The sequence below is a fragment of the Anomaloglossus baeobatrachus genome, chromosome 2, assembly GCF_048569485.1.
Source record: "Anomaloglossus baeobatrachus isolate aAnoBae1 chromosome 2, aAnoBae1.hap1, whole genome shotgun sequence".
Classification (NCBI taxonomy): Eukaryota; Metazoa; Chordata; class Amphibia; order Anura; family Aromobatidae; genus Anomaloglossus; species Anomaloglossus baeobatrachus.
In genome coordinates, this window is record NC_134354.1 from 220395404 (window position 1) to 220421189 (window position 25786).

The 25786-nt window shown below is 50.3% G+C and overlaps 1 protein-coding gene across 1 annotated transcript in view; it reads right to left on the reverse strand.

Moving 5' to 3' along the window:
- LOC142289715 (uncharacterized) overlaps positions 1 to 25786 on the reverse strand; it is a 133647-nt gene that overhangs the window by 7094 nt on the left and 100767 nt on the right. Inside the window, exons 2-3 of the mRNA XM_075333637.1 lie at positions 21465 to 22033; positions 3634 to 3801 (exon numbers count right to left, since the gene is read on the reverse strand). Coding sequence (XP_075189752.1) covers positions 3634 to 3801; positions 21465 to 22002 — 706 coding nt within the window. The 5' untranslated portion in view covers positions 22003 to 22033. The remainder of the gene's footprint in view (positions 1 to 3633; positions 3802 to 21464; positions 22034 to 25786) is intronic.

Below are 25786 nucleotides of genomic sequence, written 5' to 3' on the forward strand. Positions count from 1 at the left end.
AGGTGCAGTCAGAGCAGAGAAGTGAGGGATGAACTGACGGTAATAGTTTGCGAATCCCAGAAAGCATTGGATTGCCTTCAGTCCAGAAGGAGGGGGCCAGTTGAGAATGGCAGAGACCTTCTCCGGATCCATCTGCAGGCCGGTATCGGAGATTACGTAACCCAGGAAGGGAAGAGAAGACTGCTCGAAGACACACTTCTCGTACTTGGCGTACAGACGATTCTCCCTCAGTCTTTGTAGTACCAGCTGCACATTCTCTCTGTGGGTCTGGAGGTCCGGAGAAAAGACCAGGATGTCATCAAGATACACCACCACACAGACGTAGAGAAGGTCTCGGAACACGTCGTTCACCAATTCCTGAAAGACTGCTGGTGCGTTACACAGGCTGAAGGGCATCACACAGTATTCATAGTGCCCATCGCGAGTATTGAACGCGGTCTTCCATTCGTCCCCTGAGTGGATGCGGACCAGGTTGTAGGCACCCCGAAGATCCAACTTGGTGAACACACGAGCTCCTCTAAGCCGATCAAACAATTCGGGGATGAGCGGCAGGGGGTACTTATTTTTCACGGTGATTTGGTTCAATCCCCGGTAGTCTATGCATGGGCGTAGGTCGCCCTCTTTCTTCTTAACGAAGAAGAAGCCTGCTCCAGCAGGAGAGGAGGATCTCCGAATGAATCCCCTTGCCAGGTTCTCTGTGATGTAGGTAGACATGGCCCTTGTTTCGGCAGGAGACAGCGGATATATCCGTCCTCGAGGTGGTGTAGTTCCCGGGAGCAGGTCAATGGCACAATCGTAAGGACGATGTGGCGGAAGTACCTCAGATTCCTTTTTGTCAAAGACGTCCGCGAAGGACCAATAGGCCGAGGGCAGTCCTGGTAGGGACTCTGGAACCGGAGGTCGTCGGATGGGTTGTATGGTCTTCAGACAGTTCTCGTGGCAAGAGGAGCCCCATCGGGTGATTTCACCAGTGCCCCAGCTGACTGACGGTTCGTGTGTCCGTAACCAGGGGAGTCCCAGCAGGATTTGATGTGACATGTGTGGGAGGACATAGATAGCGATGTTCTCGGTGTGCAGGGCACCGATACGCAGTTCCACCGGCTTGGTGATCCACGAGATGGTGTCAGAGAGGGGTCTCCAATCCACGGAGGCAATCACGAGGGGTTTGTTGAGTGGAGTAACAGGCACCTGGTACTTGTCCACCGTGGCCTGCTGGATGAAATTGCCTGCTGCCCCGGAATCGAGGTACACCTCGGCCGTGAACCGCGTCTCTCCCGTTGTCACTTGAACAGTCCACGTAACCGGGTCTGAGAGAGTCCCAGCACCTAGGGTGGCCTCTCCTACCAAGCCTAGGCTTTGGAGTTTCCCGGCCTCTCTGGACAGGAGCGTAGAAGGTGTGTGCCCTCTCCGCAGTAGAAGCAGAGGCCCTTGGCGAGCCGTTCTGCTCGGCGTTGTTCAGACTGCCGCACACGGTCGATCTGCATGGGCTCGTGGACGGAGACACCAGATGCCGTTGACTGAAGTACGGCGGGCTTCTGCGGAGGAGAGGAATGCCGTATCGGATGTCTCTCACGGGACACCTCTTTGGATCGTTCCTGAAAGCGGATGTCCACTCGAGTTGCTAGCGCAATCAGGGCATCCAGGGTAGACGGCACGTCACGACTAGCCAGCTCGTCTTTAATTCGACCCGAGAGACCTTCCCAGAAGGCGGCGGTTAGAGCCTCATTGTTCCACCCGAGTTCCGAGGCCAAGGTGCGAAAACGGATGGCATATTGACCCACCGTCAGAGTCCCCTGACGTAACCAGAGGAGAGATGAGGCAGACGCGGAGGCGCGTCCGGGCTCATCAAAGGTGCCACGAAATGCCTGCAGGAACTCCTGGATGTTAGTGGTCACAGGGTCCTCCTTCTCCCACAAGGGGTTCATCCACGCCAGTGCCTCACCCTCTAGATGGGACATCATGAACGCGACCTTGGCTTGGTCGGAGGCAAACAAATGCGGCAGTTGCGTGAAATGGAGGGAGCATTGGTTTATGAATCCCCTGCAGGTCTTGGGATCTCCGGCGTACCGGGGTGGTGAGGCCAGACGAAGCCTGGAAGCATCCGAGGAGGCTGCCACGGGAGCTGGGGCCGTGGATCGTCCAGTGGAAGCTCGAGATGCCGAAAATGTAACCGACGCTTGTAGCGTGTTCAGGCGGGCGTCCACAGAAGACATAAAGTTCAGCATACGGGTCTGGGTCTCACGCTGGCGTGTGAGTTCCTCCTGCAAGGCCGCTAGTGCTTCGGCGGGATCCATGGCCTGTTCTTACTGTTAGGGCCAGGTGGACGGGCAGACCCAGGAGGTGGATCCACTGGGCCGAACTCCTCACTGATGGCAAGGGGTCCGGTAGCCGGAGCACTACAGGTAGCAGGATAGTCCGTGCAAAATAGTAGAATGTAGAAGTCCCTGGGACCACGGAGTCACAGATGGTAGTCCGGGTGACGGAGCTCAGGTTCGGAGGCCAAAATGGTGTCAGGCAGAGTCCGGAACTGATGGAGCGAGAGGACGGGTCACCACAGGAATCAAAGATGGTACGGACTGACGGGATGGCAGGTAGTAAGCGTGCGGGGTTCGGGAATCGGCAGGACCGGATGGCGAGGCAGGTGCGGCTCTAGAAGAGAGAGAGGTGAGTATATCACAGGGACAAGGAGACCTGACTCCTAGCTTAGGAAACACGAAGAACAGGCCCCGCCCACTTGGACATTAAAGCCCTCTATACCCTGTACCTGTGTGTTCAATATCCTGTCTGTGGACGCTGGCCCTTTGAGAAAGGGTCAATGACCGCGCGCGCGCCCTAATGCGCATGCGCGAGGCCCGGGTGCCAGAAGCCAGGGCCGGGAGCGGCGAACAGGAGGCAGGGGAGCCGGGCCGGAGCGAAGCTGACAGCGGACGCTGGGAGCGGGGACCGGGACGCCTGGGGATCCTAGCTGAGGAGGCCTGGAGGCTGTGGGGCGGTGGATGCCGGACAGAGGAGCCGGGGAGCGCGCCAGGGAAGCCGGGGAGCGTGGCAGGGGAGCCGGGGAGCTGGACAGGGGACCCGGGGAGTGCGCCAGGGAAGCCGGGGAGCGTGGCAGGGGAGCCGGGGAGCTGGACAGGGGACCCGGGGAGCGTGACAGGATGCAGAACCTTGTAGCACCATGAGGGGTTCAGGGGCGCTACAATTAGTTCACGCCTTCAACTACTGACCCACCTGCTCCACTCAGCCCCCTGCGAGGGACTTTGCAGTGAGTAAAATTATAGTTCTAGTGCTCATGCAAGAAAAAGATACTTCACTTGCTACATAATACTTAGAAGGATTTAGCTAGTCTGTTTTTAATCATGTGATGTTCAAGACCTAATGGAAAACAGAAGAATTAACTGGGTACAAAGGCAAAATGAGCATTTGTATGTACACAGTGCTATATAAAATGATGATTTCAATATATTAAGATGATAACAATAGTGATACTTGTTCTGAATTACATAAGAAAATCAGATTGGCTTCTACGTAAAAACAAGCTAATCCAATTATTTCAATCTTTACCATGACACTTCCTGGTGGTTCTTCACAATAATTTCAGTTACTTGACTAATTCCATACTATTGCACATCTTACCTGACTCATATATATTTTCATGGAGAGGGTGGTGAGAATACTGGGATCTTTGTTTTCTATATTTGTTGAAACAGAATGCAAGAGTGGTCAACAGTACCACAACTAAGATAGTGCTAAAGATGGATGTCAAAACGGTCTCTGAGTATTTCATACCATTCATTTTTTTATCTAAAACATAAAAAAAAGTTTGAAAGTATATTCAGGTATAGCTGTTGAAAAATAAATAAATTATGAATAAATATAAATATATATACATATATATATATATATATATATATATACACACAGTATATATATTGTGAGACTGTGACCGGGGTTATCTATGACGGCCGGTATGTCTCGCCCAGGTTGTGCTCACTCCATGATAGAAAGTAAATCCACTCCAGGGTTAATGCTGTTTCCCTACAGGCTGAAGGGAGGGTTAAATGGAAACAGGAACAAGGGCAGGTGTGCCGGGTGTGAGGGAGTGAACAGAACTCCCTGAGTTCTCTGCTGGAGAGCCACATGTATATTGTTGTGGACTTTTGTTTGGACATTAAACCGTGTGCTAAGACCCTTGGTGCCTGGATCCCGTGTCTTCTGCTGCGCAGCCGACCACGCTACCTCACAATATATATATATATATATTTATATATATATATATATATATATACATACATACAGACACACACACAGTATATCACAAAAATGAATACATCCCTCACATTTTTGTAAATGTTTTATTATATCTTTTCATGGGATAAAACTGAAGATATGACACTGTGATACAATGTAAAGTAGTCAGTGTGCAGCTTGTATAACTGCTATGATTCAGTGACCAAGGAGGATCAAAAAGGGGCAAAAACTAGGAAACCCAGAGAATCACCAGAGTGGTTGGAAACTCAGCTGACTGTAGACTTGTAACTGACAACATAACTAGAAGTAGCCCACTATATCAGTACTCTGATGTTACTGGAATGCAAGCGAAACACTAATATAGAGGAAGGACTGACAATACCAAGCATGACAAGACAAAAATACATTGCAGAATATGGAGCAAGGTACACAGACATTCCCAGCAGGGAATGATCCAACTCCACCCAGAACTCCACACAAGCAAAACCAGGAGAGAAGCCTTAGTGTTATTATCCGGAACCATGGAAGACCACCATAAGTCATTGGTAAAAGGTGACACGGTGACAAGAGCATTGGCAACTAATCTGGCCGCCATCCCCTTACTAACCATCAACACTAGAAGTAGCTGAGGGGTGAACTAACATCCTGTGCACAGCGAACCCAGCCGGGGAACTAGCTATCCTAAAGGAAGGAAAGATGAATAACTCTCTGCCTCAGAAAATTGATAAAGAATAGCAAGCCCCCCACATTCAGAGACTGCGGTGATATAGGAAAACACAATACACAGATAGATGATAGGATTAGCAAAAGGTGAGGCCCTACTGACTAAATAGGACAGGACAGGAAAGGGGCTGATGGTGGCCAGAGAAAAACCCTGCAAAAGTCCAAATACCTGATAGTACAAAAAAGCCCTCAGATCACTAGATCTGAACTCCATCCTATACCAGGTGCTCTTGTCATACCAATGAACAGAAAGCAGGAATCATTACAATTTCAAGAAGCAACAAACACATGGACCTATAGGAGCAATACTCCAAACATAGCTGCAGGGAGCTACCCAGCTAAGCAACTGACAGGGAAGATCCCTGCATGCAAATAAACTGAAAACAACCACAGCAAATGACAAACTCAGATAAGAGCAAAAAGAACCAAGTAACAAATAAAGAGCAAAGCTCTTATCTGAGGTAGATGTGGTCTGAAGCAGGATGAAGCAGGCTGGTGAACAAAGAACAAAACAACTGACATCCGGCATAGCCTGCTATCAGATCAGGGTTTAAATAGCCAGAGAGTTAGCAATGGAAACGCCCATAGCTCAACACACCTGGTCTCTGACCAAACCATTCCTGGCCACAAGAGGGAGCCTCACAGCAGCCAAAGCATAACTGACATTCACAACACCTTAGTACCACAAAAATAAAACAAGAAAATGGAAACAAACCAGCAAGAGATACAAAGACAAAACTTATCTGCAAGGAGTTCAGGTAGAAACAGAAGATAGGGCAGGCTCGAGAATGTCCATAGCACCATAGGAGACAACATTGATAACCGGCCCAGACCAAGAGAACACTACTCAGTTATATAGGACTTGTCTGAACAGCCTGATTTCCAATCCTCATCAGCTGTCTGGCTTCTGTTAAGCAGACCAACTCTACTACCAGTACTGGCCACAAGAGGGAACCCCAAACCGGAACCCAGTCCAAATGTGTTCACAACAATAACAGTGTAAATATGAGGTACCCTCTAAATAACTCAACACAGCCATTAATGTCTAAACTTCTGACTACAAAAGTGAGTACGCCCCTCAGCTTCATGGTTTGCCACTGGAATCCACTTCCACTTCCTCATGACGACATCAAGGAGCTGATGGATGTTGGAGACATTGCGCTCTTCCACCTTCCGTTTTAGGATGCCCCACAGATTCTTAATAGGTTTAGGTCTAGCACCTGTACCCACAGATTCTTTAGCAAGGCAGTGGTCGTCTTAGGGTTGTTCTTGGGTCGTTATGTTAGAATACTGCACTGCAGCCCAATTTCTGTAGGGAGGGGATCAGGCTCTGCTTCAGCATGTCACAGTACATGTTGGCAATCATGATTCCCTCAATGAACTGTAGCTTCTGTAAGCCAGCAGCACACATGCAGCACCAGACCATGACACACCCTCCACTATGCTTGATTGTAGGCAGGACACACTTTTCTTTGTACTCCTCACCTGATTGCCACCACACACGCTTGACACCATCTCAACCAAATAAGTATATCTTTGTCTCATCAGACCACATGATATGGTTCCAGTAATCTACGTCCTCAGTCTGTTTGTTTTCAACAAACTGTTTGCGATCTTTCTTGTGCATCATCTTTAGAAGAGGCTTCCTTCTGGAATGAAAGCCATGCAGACCAATTTGATGCAGAGTGTTGCATATGGTCTGAGCACTGACAGGCTAACCTCCCCACCCCTTTAAATTTTTCAGCATTGCTGGCAGCACTCATACGCCTATTTTGAAAAGACAACTTCTGGATATGACTTCTTTCGACCATGGCAAATCCTGTTTTGAGTGGAACCTGTCTTCTTAAACTGCTGTATGTCTTGGCCACTGTGCTACAGGTCAGTTTCAGGGTGTGGCAATTTTCATATAGCTTAGGCCATCTTTATCTGCAGCAGCTAGTCTTTTTCAGATGCTCACAGAATTATTTGCCATGAGGTGCCATGTTGAACGTCCAGTAATCAGTATGAGAAAGTTTGTGAGCGATAACACCAAATTTAAAATAGCTGCTCCCTTTTACACCCGAGATATAATAACACTAATGGGTCACATGACACCGGGCAGGAAAATTGTCTAATTGGGCATAAGTTGGCCATTTTCACTTAGGGGTGTAATCACTTTTGTTGCCAGCGGTTTAGACATTAATAGCTGTGTGTTGTTACTTAGAGGGCACACCAAATTTACACCGTTATACAAGCTGAAGAATGATTGCTTTACATTATATCAAAGTGTCATATGTTCAGTGTTATACCATGAAAATATATAATATATTTACAAAAATGTGAGGGGTCTATTCACTGTGATAATATATATTTGTTTTTCTTCACATTTATATCAAACCTCTTATTCATTACTTTTTCTGACGTATAAATACTGTACATACAATGTAGAGTTTAAAATATCAGTCTTTCCTTATCCAAGTAACACAAAAGTTTTCAGTGATTTCAGTTTAATTCAAGGACATTCCTCTAAATTGTTAAAGCCGCACAATCCAGAAAGGTTCTATAGATGTAGGGAACAGGTGGAGAAATGCATTATTGTAAAAAGCAGTGAATCTGCTGGAACAGGAATTATGCCCTCGCCATAACTAAGCCCACAAGACACAATACATGTAGTTTGCTCTTCGTAATGGCCAGTAAATTTTCAATATGTATTTTCGCAGAAAATAAATTGTGCACAGAGTCAATAAATTTTGTTCAATTATTGACTTATAGCCACTTTCCTTTTTATAGACACTTTTCAAAACAAGTTTAGTAAAAGCATTTATTACCTCCGTTTTTCATACACAAATTAGGGCTTTGTCTAGTCAAAGGGAATTGTTTGCTCTGTCTAGTTGGCCCTCTTGAATCCCATGAGCTGGCATCATCGTAGCTCCTGGAAATTTTGCGCATGCGCGTGGCTCATTTCAGCAGCGCCGGTGAGCCTCTCAAGCCGGGTATACACATCCCAGCTTCAGAGAGGTGCATTGCGCATAATCACAAGTGCAGAAGCTGTTTTTTTATCATGTGTAGTGTGTAGAGATGAGCCACCCCCCTAGAGTTCGGTTCGGTTCGTCGCACGGTGCCTCGTTTGACGAGCCGTTAGACGAACCTCTCAAACCCCATTGAAAACAATGGGAGGCAATCACAAACACATAAAAACACATTATAAATGTACACATACAGTTAATAAACATTGCCATAACACTTACCGGTCCCCGCGATCCGTCCTGCACTCTGTCTCATGTCGCTATTCCTTCCGATGATCGCTGCGTTCTCCCGGTAACCAGCACCAGCATAGGACCTATCGTGACATCAAAATATCCATGTGACCAGTCACGGGTCAGTTATCTCATTGGCTACAGACTGGTCACATGACTATAAGGCGTTATGTAGGACCTGTCAGTGCATTTCTCCAGTACGCGGTGATCATTTGTGTATCTCCGTGTACCGGCGATATGCTCTGGCACACAGACGACTCCCTGTTCCTGCATGGGGCGCTCTTTACAGAGTCAGCCCACATGCAAGGACTGTCTGTCACAGCTGGTGAATAGAGGCACCGGGAATCACGTGATTGGAGCACCGTTGCTATGGTAACCCTGCTCTGAGCGGTGAAGTCACCACTAACAGCCGGCAGCCTGTGGTCACTCTCACTGAGTGATTTCTGCACGGGGCAGCAGTGTTTTTCTCCCATGCAGTGAAGCCTGATGTAGCAGAGCTGCATGGGCTGAAGGAGAAAGAAGACAGAAGACCAGGATCGTGGAGAGCTGACAGGGAGTAATGAACATGGAGTCTCTAAGTGTGTCTGTGTATTTATTTCTATTAAAGTATTTTTTCTCTGTGTGGTGTCTTTTTTTAACCCTTTATTGGAGATTCTTAATGGCCGGGTCAAACTTGCCTGACATTAAGAATCTCTGGCTTAATACTAGCTAGTAAAACAAAGCTAGTATTAACCCTTATTACCCAGCGACCAACCGGGTTCAGGGCAGCTGGAAGAGTTGGATACAGCGCCAGATGATGGCGCTTCTATGAAAGCGCCATTTTTTGAGGCGGCTGCGGATTGCAATTCGCAGCAGAGGCGCCCAGAAACCTCGGGCTAACCTGTGCTGCGGATTCCCCAGCTGCCTAGTTGTACCCGGCTGGACACAAAAATGGGGCGAAGCCTATGTCGTTTTTTTTTTTTTTTAATTATTTCATGAAATTCATGAAATAATTAAAAAAAGGGCTTCCCTATATTTTTAGTTCCCAGCCGGGTACAAATAGGCAGCTGGGGGTTGGGGGCAGCCTGTACCTGCCTGCTTTACCTCGCTAGCATACAAAAATATGGCGAAGCTCACATCATTTTTATTTATTTTTTTTTTTCGTTTTCTGGGAATAAAAAATGCTTCCCTGGATTTTCCATTGACAGTGAAGGTAACACCAAGTAGTGGGGGTTAGCAGCCAGTAGCTGCTTGGATTACCCTTATCTAGCAATACACAAAATGCAGCGGGAGCCCATATATTTTTTATTATTATTTATTTAAATAACTAAAAAAAAATGGGCTTCCCTGTATTTTGATTGCCTGACATGACAGTGCTGTAAAAATAAATCATTAAAAAAAATGACGTAGCGCCCTGCGGTATTTTTGATTCTCAGCGCAGTTAAAGCAGACAGCTACGGGTTGCCACCCCCATCTGCCTGGTGTTACCTTGGCTGGCAATCAAAATACAGGGAAGCCCATTAATTTTTTTTATTTAAAAAAATAGTTAAAAAAAAATTACGTGGGGTCACCCCATTTTTGATAGCCAGCTAGGGTAAAGCAGACTGCTGTAGCCTGAAAACCACAGCTAGCAGCTTTACCGTGGTTGGGGATCCAATGTGGAGGTCACCCCAGGCTCTTTTTTATAATAATTTTATAAATAATAATAATTACAAAAAAAAGTAGGGTCCCCCCCCAAATTGGATCACCAGCCAAGGTAAAGCTGTGGTCTGGTATTCTCAGGGTGGGAAGGTCCATAGTTATTGGCACTTAACAGCCTAAAAATAGCAGGCCGCAGGCCCCCCAGAAGTTGCGCATCCGCTAGATGCGCCAATCCTGGCGCTTCACCCCAGCTCATCCCGAGCCCTGGTGTAGTGGCAAATGTGGTAATAAATGGGGTTTATACGAGCTGTAAGGTCACCTGACATCAAGCCCAGCAGTTTGTGATGTTATGGCGTCTATCAGATACCCGACATCACAAACTGTCAGTACTAACAAAAAAAAAATAGACAAAAAAAATGTATTTCAAAAAACACTCCCCAAAACATTCCCTCTTTCACCAATTTATTGTAAGGAAAAAAAAATAAGGGGGTCCCACGACGACTTTGGACCGTCTAGAATATGGGGGGGACACGCTCATGGAACGTATCCCCCATTTTCTAGGAGTGCAGACCCTCCATGTCAGGAGAGTGGGTACAATGAATCTGCACCCACTCTCCCCGGGTCCACAGCAGCAGAGTCCATGTTGTAACTGTTGCTATCAAAGCTGCAATGCTCTGCTCATGAGGTAAGGGCATGCCTAATCAGGAGAACTATTCTACATTTCCAAATATTGGTATTTGCTGATATTATTGCTATTCCACCTACTATATATTGGGGATAGGATCTTGGAGATGGAATACCCCTTTAAGTCCAGTTATCCAGCTGAATGAATACTAAACAATAGAGCTCGCTATTTAGACATGTTTTCTTGTGGCGTATAACGGACTCTCATGTTTGGTAGTCGTTCAGCAGGGCAACTATAAAATCAAATAACTCCATTTGGAAATGTAGTATAGCTCTCCTGATTAACTATGTTCCTTACCTCATGAGCAGGGCATTGCAGTAGCTTACAGATGCATGGTTACCACCACTCACTGTGTCTGAACACAGGAAGCTGAGCTGACAGCCGCTCTGTCCATGCGGCAGCGTCTATTGTGAAGGAGGAGGCCGCGGGGAATCAACGCTGCACAGATACTGTGGGACATCGGGGAACACCGGAGGGGTTATAGGGGGTGACCTGGCAGGGCTTGGGGAGGAGTTTTCTGTCGCATGTGTCATGGCACATGCAACAGAAATCAGAGGAGTAAGGTGAATGCGGCCGGCGCGCTGCTGTGCGCGCGGCCATCTTGGATTTCTGGGAGGGGGTCGGGGGGGCACTTTGGCGACACCGGGGGACCGGAGGGGACCGGGGAGGAGATCTATCTCCCATCTGACATGTTTGTTCATGCCAGATGGGAGATAAATAATTTTTTACCGGCGCTGTCATTTACTGTAACGTGATCATCGGTATACGGTGTATACCGGTAATCACGTGAGCGGGGACCGGAAAAAACGGCCTGATCATGATCTCCAGGGTCTCAGCTACCCCTGAAACCACGGAGATTTTCTGACTCTGGGGGGCGCTATTCACTTATTTCTGCCTGCTGTTTATAAATGGCAGATCAGAATAAGGCTACATTCACACGACTGATCCGTTTTTGCTGTCCGCAAAAAACGGTCCGTTCTTTTCACGGGTGCATCCGTGTGGCATCCGTTTCTGTTCCGTATACGGTCCTTATGTCATCCGTTTGTCATCCATGTGCCTTCCGTTTTTTTTGCGTACTGCAAAAAAACTGAAGGAGAGAAAATACATAAATTTACCCAGGATCCATAGCTTCAAATTACATGAGGCGGTCACATGTTCACTCCAGTGCCATTTTCTACTGCTTTTCACAGCGTAGAGCGCTCTGGTGATTTTCTTGTGCGTGTACACTTCATATCAGTCTTTTCTGTTATTATAATGGCAGAAAGACACATTATGTCCCACTCTCCTGCATTTTGTAATTTTGCATCTTTTTGGTGCCTTTCATGTGGCACTACGAGGTGCTTAGCCTTGTATTTAGGCTAAAAAATAAATTTTAAAAAAAATGACGTAAGGTTCCCCCTATTTTTGATAGCCAGCTAGGGTAAAGCAGACAGCTGCAGCCTGCAGACCACAACTGGCAGCTTCACCTTGGCTGGTAATTCAAAACTGAGGTCACCCCAGGCTGTTATTTTAAATTAAATAAGTAATTTAAAAAAAAACAACACGTGGAAATTGGATCACCAGCCAAGGTAAAGCGGACAGTTGGGGTCTGATATTCTCAGACTAGGGAGGTCCATGGTTATTGGACTCTCCACAGCCTAAAAATAGCAGGCCGCAGCCGCCCCAGAAGTGGCACATCCATTAGATGTGCCAATCCTGGTGCTTCGCCCCAGCTCATCCTGTGCCCTGGTGCGGTGGCAAACAGGGTAATATATGGGGTTAATACCAGATGTGTAATGTCACCTGGCATCAAGCCCTGGGGTTCGTGATGTCAGGCGTCTATCAGATACCCAACATCACCAACCCAGTCAGCAATAAAAAAAAAATAGACAACAAACATTTTTATTTGAAAAAACACTCCTCAACACATTCCCTCTTTCACCAATTTATTAGAAAGAAAAACAAATCCAGGTCTGCTGTAATCCAAGGGGTTCCCATGGCGATCCATACCATAGTCACTGTCCCAGTCAATGAAGAACAGAATGTTTCCCATTGGCTGGGAGAGCAATGCAGTGACCTGACCTAACATCAATAGGTCAGCCCAGGTCACTGCAGGGCATGACAAGTGCTGCTGTCAGGAGCGAGGTACATTATATGCGGTGACGATCTCCTGCACTGCTGATAGCAGAGCTGTCACTGACTTCAATGACCGCCGCCTTCACAACCAAGTATCGCGGGAGCCTGTGACGTCACCGCTAGTCACAGTCTCGGGTCGGCAGCGAGAGGAGATGTGACAAGCGGCGGCCATGGAGGACAGTGTCAGCGCTGAGGTCGGGAGGGCAGGACTTCATCACTGCAGGTAAGCCGAGCAGGGTAATGTGTGCGGAGTGCGAGGTGGGTGGAGCCTAGCGGGGTAATGTGTGCGGAGTGTGAGGTGGGTGGAGCCAAGCGGGGTAATGTGTGTGGAGTGCGAGGTGGGTGGAGCCAAGCGGGATAATGGGTGCGGAGTGCGAGGTGGGTGGAGCCAAGCAGGGTAATGTGTGCGGAGTGCGAGGTGGGTGGAGCCAAGCGGGGTCATGTGTGCGGAGTGCGAGGTGGGTGGAGCCAAGAGGGGTAATGGGTGCGCAGTGCGAGGTGGGTGGAGCCAAGCAGGGTAATGTGTGCGGAGTGCGAGGTGGGTGGAGCCGAGCGGGGCAATGTGTGCGGAGTGTGAGGTGGGTGGAGCCGAGCGGGGCCATGTGTGCGGAGTGCAAGGTGGGTGGAGCCTAGCGGGGCCATGTGTGCAGGCGGCGGAGTGCGAAGTGGGTGGAGCCTAGTGGGGTAATGTGTGCAGAGTGCGAGGTGGGTGGAGCTGAGCGGGGTAATGTGTGCAGAGTGCGAGGTGGGTGGAGCCAAGCAGGGTAATGTGTGCGGAGTGCGAGGTGGGTGGAGCCAAGCAGAATAATGTGTGCAGAGTGCGAGGTGGGTGGAGCCGAGCGGGGAAATGTGTGCGGAGTGCGAGGTGGGTGGAGCCTAGCGGGGCCATGTGTGCAGACTGCAGAGTGTGAAGTGGGTGGAGCCTAGCAAGGCCATGTGTGCAGGCAGCAGAGTGTGAGGTGAGTGGAGCCTAGCGGGGCATGTGGCGCTGAGGACGTCAGTGCCGGGGACTGCATGGCTGGGGACAGGCGAGTGTGAGTGTGTGTGTGTACATGCCGAGTGCAGGAGGGGGCGGAGCCGAGCGGGGATGTCTCGGCTCCCTGCACACGTAACCAGGGTAAATATCTGGTTACTAACCAAAGCACTTTTCTTGGATACCCGATATTTACATTTGTTACCAGTTTACCGCAGGCTGCCAGCCATGGCTCCCTACACACTGTAGCTGTAAAAAGCCCTGCATTTGGTGATCGAACCGTTCTCGAACGTAACTCGAACTGTCAAGCTTTTAGCAAAAAGCTCGAGTTCGAATTCGATCTCGAGCACCCCCAAAATCACTCGAACATGAAATTGGTGAACCTCGAACATTGCCCATCTCTAGTAGTGTGCCTCTTTGAAGCCGGGATGTGTACATCTGGCTTGAGAGGCACACTGATGCTGCTCAAATGAGCCGTGTGCATGTGCAAGATTTCCAGAAGCTGGCTATGATGCCAGCTCATAGAAGTCATGTCATCACACCCACACGGGCGTGATAACATGGAAAGAAGGCCGACTACTCTGGGAAAACAGCATCCTTTGACTAGTTAAGGCCCTAATTTGCATACCAAAAAAGAAGGTAAAAATGCTCATTTTAGTGACTGTTATACAGTGCTGGTTAGGAAGGAAATTTTGCAAGTGCAAATGTGAATGCTGCTGGCTTGGATGGCATAAGGCAACTGCCAAGTTCCCTTTAAAAACTTAAAATGACCACTACTTGACTGGCCCCATCTATTAGACCATGTGATAGTCCCCACTTCATTGGCTGTTCTAGACCAAGTGATGTAATAGATGCAACCAGGGGCGTAACTAGAGTTTGATGGGCCCCGGTGCAAAGTTCAGACCTGGGCCCCCCCTCCACGTACATCGACATTTAGGGTACAGGATAATGACACTGACACTCGGGGTACAGGATAATGATGCTGACACTTGGCTCTTACCCACAGCGCCCAGATTTCCCATGATCTGAAATCCCTCTATCAGCACCCAGCTTTCCTATTTTCTGATATCCATCTTGTCCTCGGCACACTGCTTCCCCATGCTCTGCTATACATCTTTCCCTCAGCACCCAGCTTTCCCATATCAGAGCATGGGAAAGCTGGGTGCTGAGACATGATGTATAGCAGAGCATGGGAAAGCTGGGTGCTGAGGGAAAAGAGCCTTTTTCCCTCAGCACAAAACGTTCCCATCCCCTGCTTGTATCTTTGTCCCCCCTTGTATATAGTTCTCCAAATACAATAATGGCACCCACATAGCCTTCCAAATACTATAAAGGGTCCCACATAACCCTTCATATATTAGAATACACTTCCATAGTCCTCCATGTATTATAATGCATTTCCCATAGTTGTCCATGCATTATAATTCACCCCATAGTACTCAATATATAATACTGCACCACATAGTCCTCCATATATTATAATGCACCCCCATAATCCTCCATGTATAAAGTAGCCCTTCAATTATTATCTTGAATTTCTCATAGTTCTCTATGTATTATATTTCACCCCATAGTTCTCCATGTATTATACTGCACCACATAGGCCTCCATATATTATAATGCAGCCCTATATTCCTCCTTGTATAAAGTAGCCCTCCAATTATTATAATGAATTTCTCATAGTTCTCCATATATTATAATTCACCCCATAGTTCTCCATATATTACACTGCACCACATAGTCCCCAATGTTTTATAATGCACCCCATAGTCCATGTATAAGGTAGCCTCCATAGTCCTCCATATATTATAATGTAGCCCCCATAGTCCTATATGTATTATAACGCAACCCCATAAAACTTCATATTGCATTATGCAGCCCCATACTCCTCCATGCATAAGGCACCCCTATATTCCATGTATAAGGTGTCCTTCATTTTGTATTATGCAGCCCTCCCAGACCTCCATATATAATAATGCAGCCAGCCTCTCCAGGCCTCCATGTATAATAATGCAGCCAGCCTCCTCTGGCCTCCATGTATAATGTAGCAGCCAGCTTCTCCAGGCCTCCATGTATAACAATGCACCCAGCCTCCTCAGGCCTCCATGTATAATATAGCACCCAGTCTCTCCAGACCACCTCCATGTATAACAATGCACCCAGCCTCCTCAGGCCTCCATGTATAATGTAGCAGCCAGCCTCTCCAGGCCTCCATGTATAACAATGCACCCAGCCTCCTCAGGCCTCCATGTATAATGCAGTATCTCCAGGCCTTAATGTATAATGCAGTATCTCCAGGCCTCCATGTATAATAATGCAGCCACCCCAGACCTCCATATATAATGCAGCCTCCCCAGACCTCCATGTATAAAGCAGCCTCTACAGGCCTCCATGTATAAAGCAGCCTCTCCAGGCCTCCATATATAATGCAGCCTCCTCAGACCTCCATGTATAAAGCAGCTGTCGCGGGCGGGGAGGAGGGTGCCCCTTCTGCTCGGGTCCGGCAGCTGCTCCTGGTGGCTCGAGCTGTGGGCCGGATCCCGGGGTTTCTCGAGCGACACTCCTCGCCCGTGAGTGAAAGGGGGTGTTTGTTGGGTGAAGGGATTGTTATAGTTCGTGACGCCACCCACGGTTGTGGTGATTGCACCACCGCTGCTCAGTGTGGGGGTCCCGGGGATGGTGATGCGGAGCAGCCAGGTGTTGTGTTGCCCCTCCGTGGGTAGGGGATGGTGATCCCGGGGCCCGGTGATGAGATGTGGAGTGTAGGGCCTGGAGGGCGCAGGGATGCGGGGGCAGCGCTGTGCCTTGCGGCACTATGGTACTCACTCAGCCTGACACACGGACACAGTCGGTACGGTAAACCAACGGCTGGTAGGACGGTCCCACAGACGGCTGCACCTGCACTCCCGGTAGGTGACGGTGACGTTTCTCTTCCTTGCACCTATGTTGTCTGATGGTAGCGGTGGATTCCCTCCGGTTACCCGCTCCCCGACTGCAATCTGGGCCGGAGGAGCTCTACACTTTGCCCGCAGGCGCTGGCCCTGGGGAAACTGTTGCCTTGGCGGTGGCGGTGCCTCCCCGGTAATGGTCGGGCTGTTGCCGTCAATCGGGACTTGGTTGTTGGGGGATCTGCGTCCCCGTCACTGACGGATTTGGCAAATTTGGCGACTCCTAGCCTTGCCGGGGTCCGAGAGGCCCCTGCCCTGGTGCTGACTGTCCTTCGGAACACTGCTCCAGACCACCGGGCACACAGCCAACGGGGTCCTTCCAGGAACTTCCAAACGGTCCCCCTCCAAACAGTCACCGCCGTCGCTGACCTTGCTGTTCTGGCCCTACACAAAGCTGGGCTCTCAGGCTTTCTTTCCTTCTGTCACTTTGCTTACTCTTCTCCGTTACTACTTTCCTTCCTTCACTTTCACTTAGTTGGTTACTTTTGCCCTGTCTAGACTACTCCTCCACTCCTTCCACTTCCTCCTCCTTGACTAGACTCTGTTGTTCACTCAAGCTCGTCCCTGAGCTATCTGCCTGGTTTCTTCCTGCCTCCAGTGTTGTGAGCTCCTTGGTGGGCGGAGCCAACCGCCTGGCCCACCTCCTGGTGTGCATCATCAACCTCTGGAGGAAGGCAACAAGGATTTCTGGTTAGCAGGTGTGCCTACCTGGAGTGTGGGGTGTGGTGGTGTTGTGACCTGTGTCCCCTGGCTTGCCCAGGGCGACACATTCCCCCTTAGCAAAATGCAGACCGTCCGCGGGCTGCCGTCCTACACCGGTTTTATTTTTCTGTAAAAAGGGGATAACAGGGTTAAGCAAAAACATACATAACATTTTTTTTTTTTAATCAACAACTCTTCCCAAGACGGGAGGCACATTTACTTTAACGTTGCAACGGTATACGGTCACGGTTTCCGCTCTCTCCCACCCAAGCAACCTGGCCCTGATGCTGCCCCTAAAACCCAGGCAGCACCCCTTGACCCACAGTCCAGCACACGGTACCCGAGCGGGATCTGTCCTTCCCCTCCAGAGGGTAGCCACCGGTTCCTTTGGTGGCTGGGCCCCAGCCTGCTCTGCTCAGGGCCCTCCCTCCAACCTGCCTCTCCGGAGGCGGCATTGCGGAAACGGTAACGGTAACCAACATATTTACAAGCCACTTAACGTTTGTGGTTGCCCTGCAGAGTTCACGGGCTTGTCCATGGATAGTTCCCATGCATTTTAAACGGTCCCCACGGGGACAACGGTGCCGGCTCCTGCCGGTTCAATCAAGCAGATAATCAGGTAAAAACTCAGGGATCATTTCTTATCATTTGCAGAACTTTCAAACTTTTAAACTTTTTCAAACAGACACACAACTTCAGTGGTGGTCCCAACGGGGACGGTGCAACGGGCATCCGCTGCCCTACTCCGGTCCTTCTGCTGAGGCGGACCCACCCTCTGCCACCAGCACATCAAACATGCACTGACATGCCCGCTGTGACAGGGGTACCCGGTACCCATTTCCACCGGTACGCGAGGTATGGTAAACCACGGGGTCCCCCACATAGCGGGAACGCTCACTTGCTCCTTCAGCAGCAACAATGGATGCGGAGCTGGGGCAGGAGTCGTCATCTCTTGTTCCTGCGTCAGGCGGGTTGCCGCCAGCTGCCGCAGCCTCCTGGCCTCCAGCATCCAACACTTCAGCCCCTTCTGCAGTAGCATGGAGCAGCATAGTAGGCGAGCTTATACTGAGGCGCCCTGTAAGTGACGGCAAGGGCGATGCATAGACCGAGACTAGGCCGGGCCCCTCAGCCGCAGCGGCCGGTCCAGATAGGACATAGGGACGTGGGTCACCAGTCGGTTCTGCTACATCTATTCCCCTTTCGCACATCGGGGCAGTTGTAATCAGCTCCTCCACCTCGTTGGTCCACTGCTCCATCATCCGGAAGATCTGTTCCTGCTGACGCCGGTGGAATTGAATCACCCGGGCCTTCATCCAGGCCATGGTTCCAGGCTCCGGGTCTGGCACAGTCACTGCTGGGACTTCTGGCACCATGCTGTTAAGGGGCCGCAGTTCCAGCGGTTCCCCCTGGTGTACTTCAGGACCGTCTTGGACGTCTGCAGCCGGCTGGTCCGCCGGAGCGGCTGGGCAGGGTATCGCTACCGGTTGGGCTGGTAGCGGGCCTAATGGCGGGGCGGCAGCAACTATCGCGGGTAGCGGGGAGAGAGGCAAGGTGAGCGGAAGCCGGCCGGGCCCCTCAGCTCCAACGGCCGATCCCTCAGGAATACAGGGGCGTGGGTCGCTTACCCGCTCCTCCAAATCCTCTTCTGCCTCGCGTCTCCACATAGCAGCCAACACGTCCGCCATGTCGGTCTCCCACTCCTCCAGGAGGAGTTGCATATGAGCCTGCAGACGGTTACTCAGCGGGACGGTCCGGTCCCTCAACCACGTCGCCGTGCCGGGCGCGGGGGCTTCCTCGTTGGGAGTTGGGTCGTACATCTTGGCAAGCGTGCCTTCCAGGAACCCAATATTGCTGCAGAGTCCTGGCGTCCCTGCTTGTATAGCCGCAGCTACATGCGGCCGGCCGCCATCGCGTCCCCCTTAGCTCTTTCCGGCCCCTCCTCTCTCGGGGCGGGGTTTTGGCCTTCGTGCCTCTACTGCTCGAGAAGACGCTCGAGCGGGAACTTTTCGCGCCAAAGATGGCGGCTTCTGAAATTTTTCTGCCGGATGCCTCCGGCGGTAACAAGGCGCACCTCTACCCAACGGCAGAGCGGTAAGATCCTGTTCGTGACGCCAAGTTGTCGCGGGCGGGGAGGAGGGTGTCAGCACACCGCGCTCACCCCTTCTGCTCGGGTCCGGCAGCTGCTCCTGGTGGCTCGAGCTGTGGGCCGGATCCCGGGGTTTCTCGAGCGACACTCCTCGCCCGTGAGTGAAAGGGGGTGTTTGTTGGGTATGGGGATTGTTATAGTTCGTGACGCCACCCACGGTTGTGGTGATTGCACCACCGCTGCTCAGTGTGGGGGTCCCGGGGATGGTGATGCGGAGCAGCCAGGTGTTGTGTTGCCCCTCCGTGGGTAGGGGTTGGTGATCCCGGGGCCCGGTGATGAGATGTGGAGTGTAGGGCCTGGAGGGCGCAGGGACGCGGGGGCAGCGCTGTGCCTTGCGGCACTATGGTACTCACTCAGCCTGACACACGGACACAGTCTGTACGGTAAACCAACGGCTGGTAGGACGGTCCCACAGACGGCTGCACCTGCACTCCCGGTAGGTGACGGTGACGTTTCTCTTCCTTGCACCTATGTTGTCTGATGGTAGCGGTGGATTCCCTCCAGTTACCCGCTCCCCGACTGCAATCTGGGCCGGAGGAGCTCTACACTTTGCCCGCAGGCGCTGGCCCTGGGGAAACTGGTGCCTTGGCGGTGGCGGTGTCTCCCCGGTAATGGTCGGGCTGTTGCCGTCAATCGGGACTTGGTTGTTGGGGGATCTGCGTCCTCGTCACTGACGGATTTGGCAAATTTGGCGACTCCTAGCCTTGCCGGGGTCCGAGAGGCCCCTGCCCTGGTGCTGACTGTCCTTCGGAACACTGCTCCAGACCACCGGGCACACAGCCAACGGGGTCCTTCCAGGAACTTCCAAACGGTCCCCCTCCAAACAGTCACCGCCGTCGCTGACCTTGCTGTTCTGGCCCTACACAAAGCTGGGCTCTCAGGCTTTCTTTCCTTCTGTCACTTTGCTTACTCTTCTCCGTTACTACTTTCCTTCCTTCACTTTCACTTAGTTGGTTACTTTTGCCCTGTCTAGACTACTCCTCCACTCCTTCCACTTCCTCCTCCTTGACTAGACTCTGTTGTTCACTCAAGCTCGTCCCTGAGCTATCTGCCTGGTTTCTTCCTGCCTCCAGTGTTGTGAGCTCCTTGGTGGGCGGAGCCAACCGCCTGGCCCACCCCCTGGTGTGCATCATCAACCTCTGGAGGAAGGCAACAAAGATTTCTGGTTAGCAGGTGTGCCTACCTGGAGTGTGGGGTGTGGTGGTGTTGTGACCTGTGTCCCCTGGCTTGCCCAGGGCGACACACAGCCTCTCGAGGCCTCCATATATAATGCAGCCTCCTCAGACCTCCATGTATAAAGCAGCCTCTCCAGGCCTCCATGTATAATAATGCAGCTACCCCAGACCTCCACATATAATGCAGCCTCCTCAGACCTCCATGTATAAAGCAGCCTCTCCAGGCTTCCATGTACAATAATGCAGCTTCCCCAGAACTGCCTTCCCAAGCCTCTGGCCACGGTTTACTCACTTATATTAAAAAAAAAACCAAGTACTCACCTTCTCTCTTCCTTCCACCGCTGCTGTCCTCCCCGCTGCTCGTTCTCCCGGTGCTGCAGTCGGCGTCCTCCTGTCCTGCACTCTGTGCACTCAGCACAGCAGTCGCTCGGGAGTGACGTCATCGCACAGGGGTAGAATGGTGATGCATAGCGCGGCACCGGCCGCGCTATGCTTCATCATTACTGTGCGCGGTGACGGGGGAGACGCCGCAGTCGCTGACACCAGGTAGGGGGGCCCGGTGCCGCCGCTGACATCAGGCAGGGGGGCCCGGTGTCGGCGGCGGCAGCGGGTCAAATAGCGGCCGCGAGGTCTGTGACAGATCAGCGCAGCTCCTCTCACACTGACAGGAGCTGGCTGCTGATCTGCCTGGCAGCCGCCGGGCCCCTAACCTCCCGGGCCGCGGTAGTTACGCCACTGGATGCAACCAAGGCTTGTATTTTTGCAATCCTCGTAAATCAAATCACAAATTGTTCAAATTTGCAGGGACGTTCAATCAGGTCATCTCTATTGATTGGTAACTATTTTAACTCTCATTTTACAGAATCAAGTATGAAAACATTTTGACAGCCTACCTGACACTACAGTTGCATTTGTCTCCAATGGCAGTGTTGTTGCATTACGCTGAGGGATTGATGATTCTTGGGTTGGAAGAACAGATTTTGTGATATTGCTGTTACTAACTGAACTGCTCACTTGTCCTGTCTTTGATGCAGTAGTAGATGAATGCAAAGTTGTTGAAGCAATGATTGTGCTGCTGATGTCTCCAGTCTCTGATACAGCACTTGATAAATGTAAAGTTGTGGAAGCAGAAGTAGATCCCGTCTCAGAACTGTTCTTTAGAGGTGGAGATATAGTTACAAGTGACGGCAGAGTTGAATGCTCAGTTATGGTGCTGCTGTCATTAAATGTTGAATTAGAACTTGCATTCAAGAGAGGATAAAAAGTATCTCCTGATGTAAAAGCTGGTGTGTCAGGAGGCAAATTTTCTGTGCTTATTGAAGCAGTAGAGTGAGAGTGGCTGTTGGTTGGAGTTATTCCAGTTGTGGCTTTTACATTCCAAGATGCAACAGTGCAAACAATGAGAAAAAGTGCAGATGATCTTGAATACATTGTAACAAGCAGTTTTTTGGTCTCTTCAAGGCTGGAAAGAAATAAAAAGAAATTAATTTATGCCTATTTTGCGCATGTAGTTTTAGAATCTAAAAGCACAAAGACTGAAAATTGTTTATTAATATCTGATATTGATCTTGCAATCTTAATATGCAAGAATATCTACAATTTAAAGCATTAGCATATTTGACATACAGTACTCCATAACTTTAATACATGTATACATTCATACAGCATAGCTTGGTTTGCCACAACTATCATGAAATTTTAATATCTATAAACCTACAGCATTATTCTAAAGTTTTTAACGGACTATAAAATATGATCTTAATGCACCTATACGCATTCCAGTTATTCTCCCTAATGGGACTCCAGTTTTTAAAATAGTATACATTGCATTTATTACATGGAAAAGCATTACACTTTCAGTCAGGCTGCACTTTGCCCATGTATCTTGTCCAGTGTACAATTTACAGGCTCTGCTACTTCTTTGATTTATGTGCCGCTCCCACTCCCGCAGTAGCCGGGCTGCTCTGATCCGGGTCCGCTGTGTGGCTCGAGGGATCCTCCGGACGCGGGGGTCACGCGGACACGCCGAATGAAAAGGGGGACGTAGTTATACGGCATTGGCCATATTCGGTTCGTGAGTCGTGACGCCACCCATGGTGTGTGGTGAAGTGGGACACCACCGCTGCTGTTGTGGGATACCCGGGGGAGATGTAGTGGCAGCTGGATGTTAACCCCTCCGTGGGTAGGGATGGTTGTCCCGGGGCGCAGTGTCTCTGTGCAGGCTATGGCGATGGCAGGGGCTTGCGCGCCCGGATGAACCAGGGTATTTGGTTACTCACAATTAAATGAATCACACGAGTCTTTTGGTAAACTAAGGTGCTGGTGGCCGGCTGCCGCGGCCGGTTGTACTCTGATCCCCCACCCGGGCTGGTGGTCACCGTCTTTTCCTCTGCACTAGTTGTGGTTGTGTGTTTAGACTTCCCGGTATGGAACACGGGAGTCCGCTCCCCGCTTTCTGTGTGCCTGAGGAGCCGTGCCCGCTGACGCTCACCCGTGGGATCTATGGGCCCTGGCGGTTGCCCTATCCCTTTCTGTGGGTGGTTGTCTGCTTTTGGGACTTTGGTTGGGACATCCTGTAATCCTGCCCTCAATTGGTTGATTAGGTAGGACGTTGGTTCCGGTCCTGGCACAGCTTCCAGTCGGGTCTCCTGTGTCGGTACCGGCGGGCTACAACCCTTTCCCGGTCCTCATCGGATCTGCCGAGCCGTCTTCCCGTCTCCTGCTGACGGAGACCACCGTCTGCCACCTAGCCAAAGTACCAGGGCTCCGACCCTGGCACCGTCCAACTTGAATTTCTCCTCCGCTGGAGCTACACCTAACTCCAGCCTCTACTCCTCTCAACTTGAACTACAACTTACTCTGTTTGTTTACCCGCCTCGGGCTGTCTAGACCCCTAGGCGTTTCCTAACCGCCTGGTCCCGCCCACTGGTGTGCCTGTCTTGCCCTGAGGGGGGTGACTAGGGTTTCAGGTCGGCTGTATGTGACCTAGGTGAGGGAAGGTGTTATGCGAGGGCCTATTGTGTGACTACCTGGTTTTGCCAGGGCATCACATTTACATCAGGTTTGCCTTAAAAGGGCTGTAAAATTGAAGTCCTGACTGCTCACATTTCTGGGTCAGGGTGTCATAAGCAGTGTGATCAGGTTAGTCCTATGCCACAGAGGACGTACAGTATATGGCAGCAAGGTGAATATTACAAGAAACAGTATGGGCAAGTGTGTGGAGAGTGGAATGTTAATGAAAACATTATGGGAAAGGGGGGCTGGGCATATGTGAAGAGACAGTATGAGTAGGAAGGAGGGGTGGAATGTGTGAGGACACAGTATGGGCAGGATAGCTGGAAATGTTTGAGGAGACAATAGGACAATAGGCCATAGACAATAGACAATGGGCAGTAGGTGGGGTTTAATATGCGAGGAGATATTATGGGCACGAGGGGTGGAATCTGTGGTGACATACTATCATGGGCTGGGAATGTGTGATGAGAGAGTATGGGTTGGGGACCTGGGGATGTGTGAGGAGACAGTATGGAAAAAGGGGGGGGCGAAATGTGTGTGGAGACAGTATATGCAGGGGGCTTGGAATGTGTGAGAAGACAGTTAGGGGTACTTTGCATACTATGACATCGCAAGCCGATGGTAGCGATGCCGAGCGCGATAGTCCCCGCCCCCGTCACAGCTGCAATATCTTGTGATAGCTGCCGTACCGAACATTATCGCTACGGCAGCTTCACACGCACTTACCTGCCCTGCAACGTCGCTCTGGCCGGCGAACCCTCCGTACTAAGGGGGCGGGTCGTGCAGCATCACAGCGATGTCACACGGCAGGCGGCCAATAGAAGCGGAGGGGCGGAGATGAGCGGGACATAAACATCCCGCCCACCTCCGTCCTTCCGCATAGCCGGTGTGAGTCGCGGGACGCAGGTAAGGAGATGTTCCTCGCTCCTGCGGCTTCTCACACAGCAATGTGTGCTGCCGCAGGAACGAGGAACAACATCGTACCTGTCGCTGCCGCGACATTATGGAAATGACCGACACTACACCGATGATACGATTTCGACGCTTTTGCACTCGTTAATCGTATCAAAAAGGATTCACATACTCCGATGTTGACAACGACACCGGATGTGCGTCATTTTCGATTTGACCCCAACGACATCGCAGCTGCGATGTCGTAGTGTGCAAAGTACCCATTAGGCATGGTGGCTGGGAATGTGTGAGGAGACAATAAGGACAGGAGGGAGTGGAAAATATGAGGAATTAGTATAGGCATGAGGTCATGGAAAATGTATGGAGTTAGTATGGACAGTGAGGCTGGGGAATCTGTGAGGAAACACTATGGGTGGGGGGCTAGGTATGTGTGAGGAGACAGTATAGGCAGGAGGCTGGGTAGGTGTGAGGAGACAGTATGGGCAGAAGAGCTGTCAAACGGTATGGGCAGGATTGGGAATGTGTGTGGAGACAGTATTTGCAAAGGGGGGCTGGGAATGTGTGAGGAAATAGCATAGGCATGAGGGATGAAAATGTGTGAGGAGACAGTATGGGCAGGGAGGCTGGAAATGAGTTAGGAGACAGTATGGCAGGGGTGGCTGGGATTGTGTGTGGGGGCAGTATGAGCAAGAGGGAGAGTAGAATTTTTTAGGAGATAGTATAGGTCAATTAGGGAATGTGTGAGAAGACAGTATGGGCAGGGGGATTGTGTAAGGAGACACTATGGGCAGGGGGAAATTTTTGACAACACAGTATGGGTAGCGGGAAATATATATGGAAACAGAAGGGATTGAAACGTGTGCGGGGACGATATGGGGGAGTAAAGTGTGAGGAGCATACTAGAGACACTGAGTAGTGTAGAAGGCAGTATAGAAAGGGAGAAGCATGTGGGCAGTAGGAAGGCACAGTATGGTGGGGACACTGATTATGACACTGATATTTTTAAGTGCACTGTGTCAGGATATGCTGCAGAAGACCAGACAAAGGAAGTATGCAGAGATGAGTAAAGGATGTGAAAAATCATCCTGTCATATGGACAAGATGGAGAGCAAAAGAAAAATAATGACTCCAATTAGACAAGATGTTCCCTATAAGGTACCTTGATATAAATGTTTATTTAGGTAACTATGTTTCATCATTACTGTGGTTCCTGTATGGTCCAAAGTCTGATGATAACTGGTACCAAAAATGTCTAATATCTCAGTTCCATTGTTAAGGACATACTGGG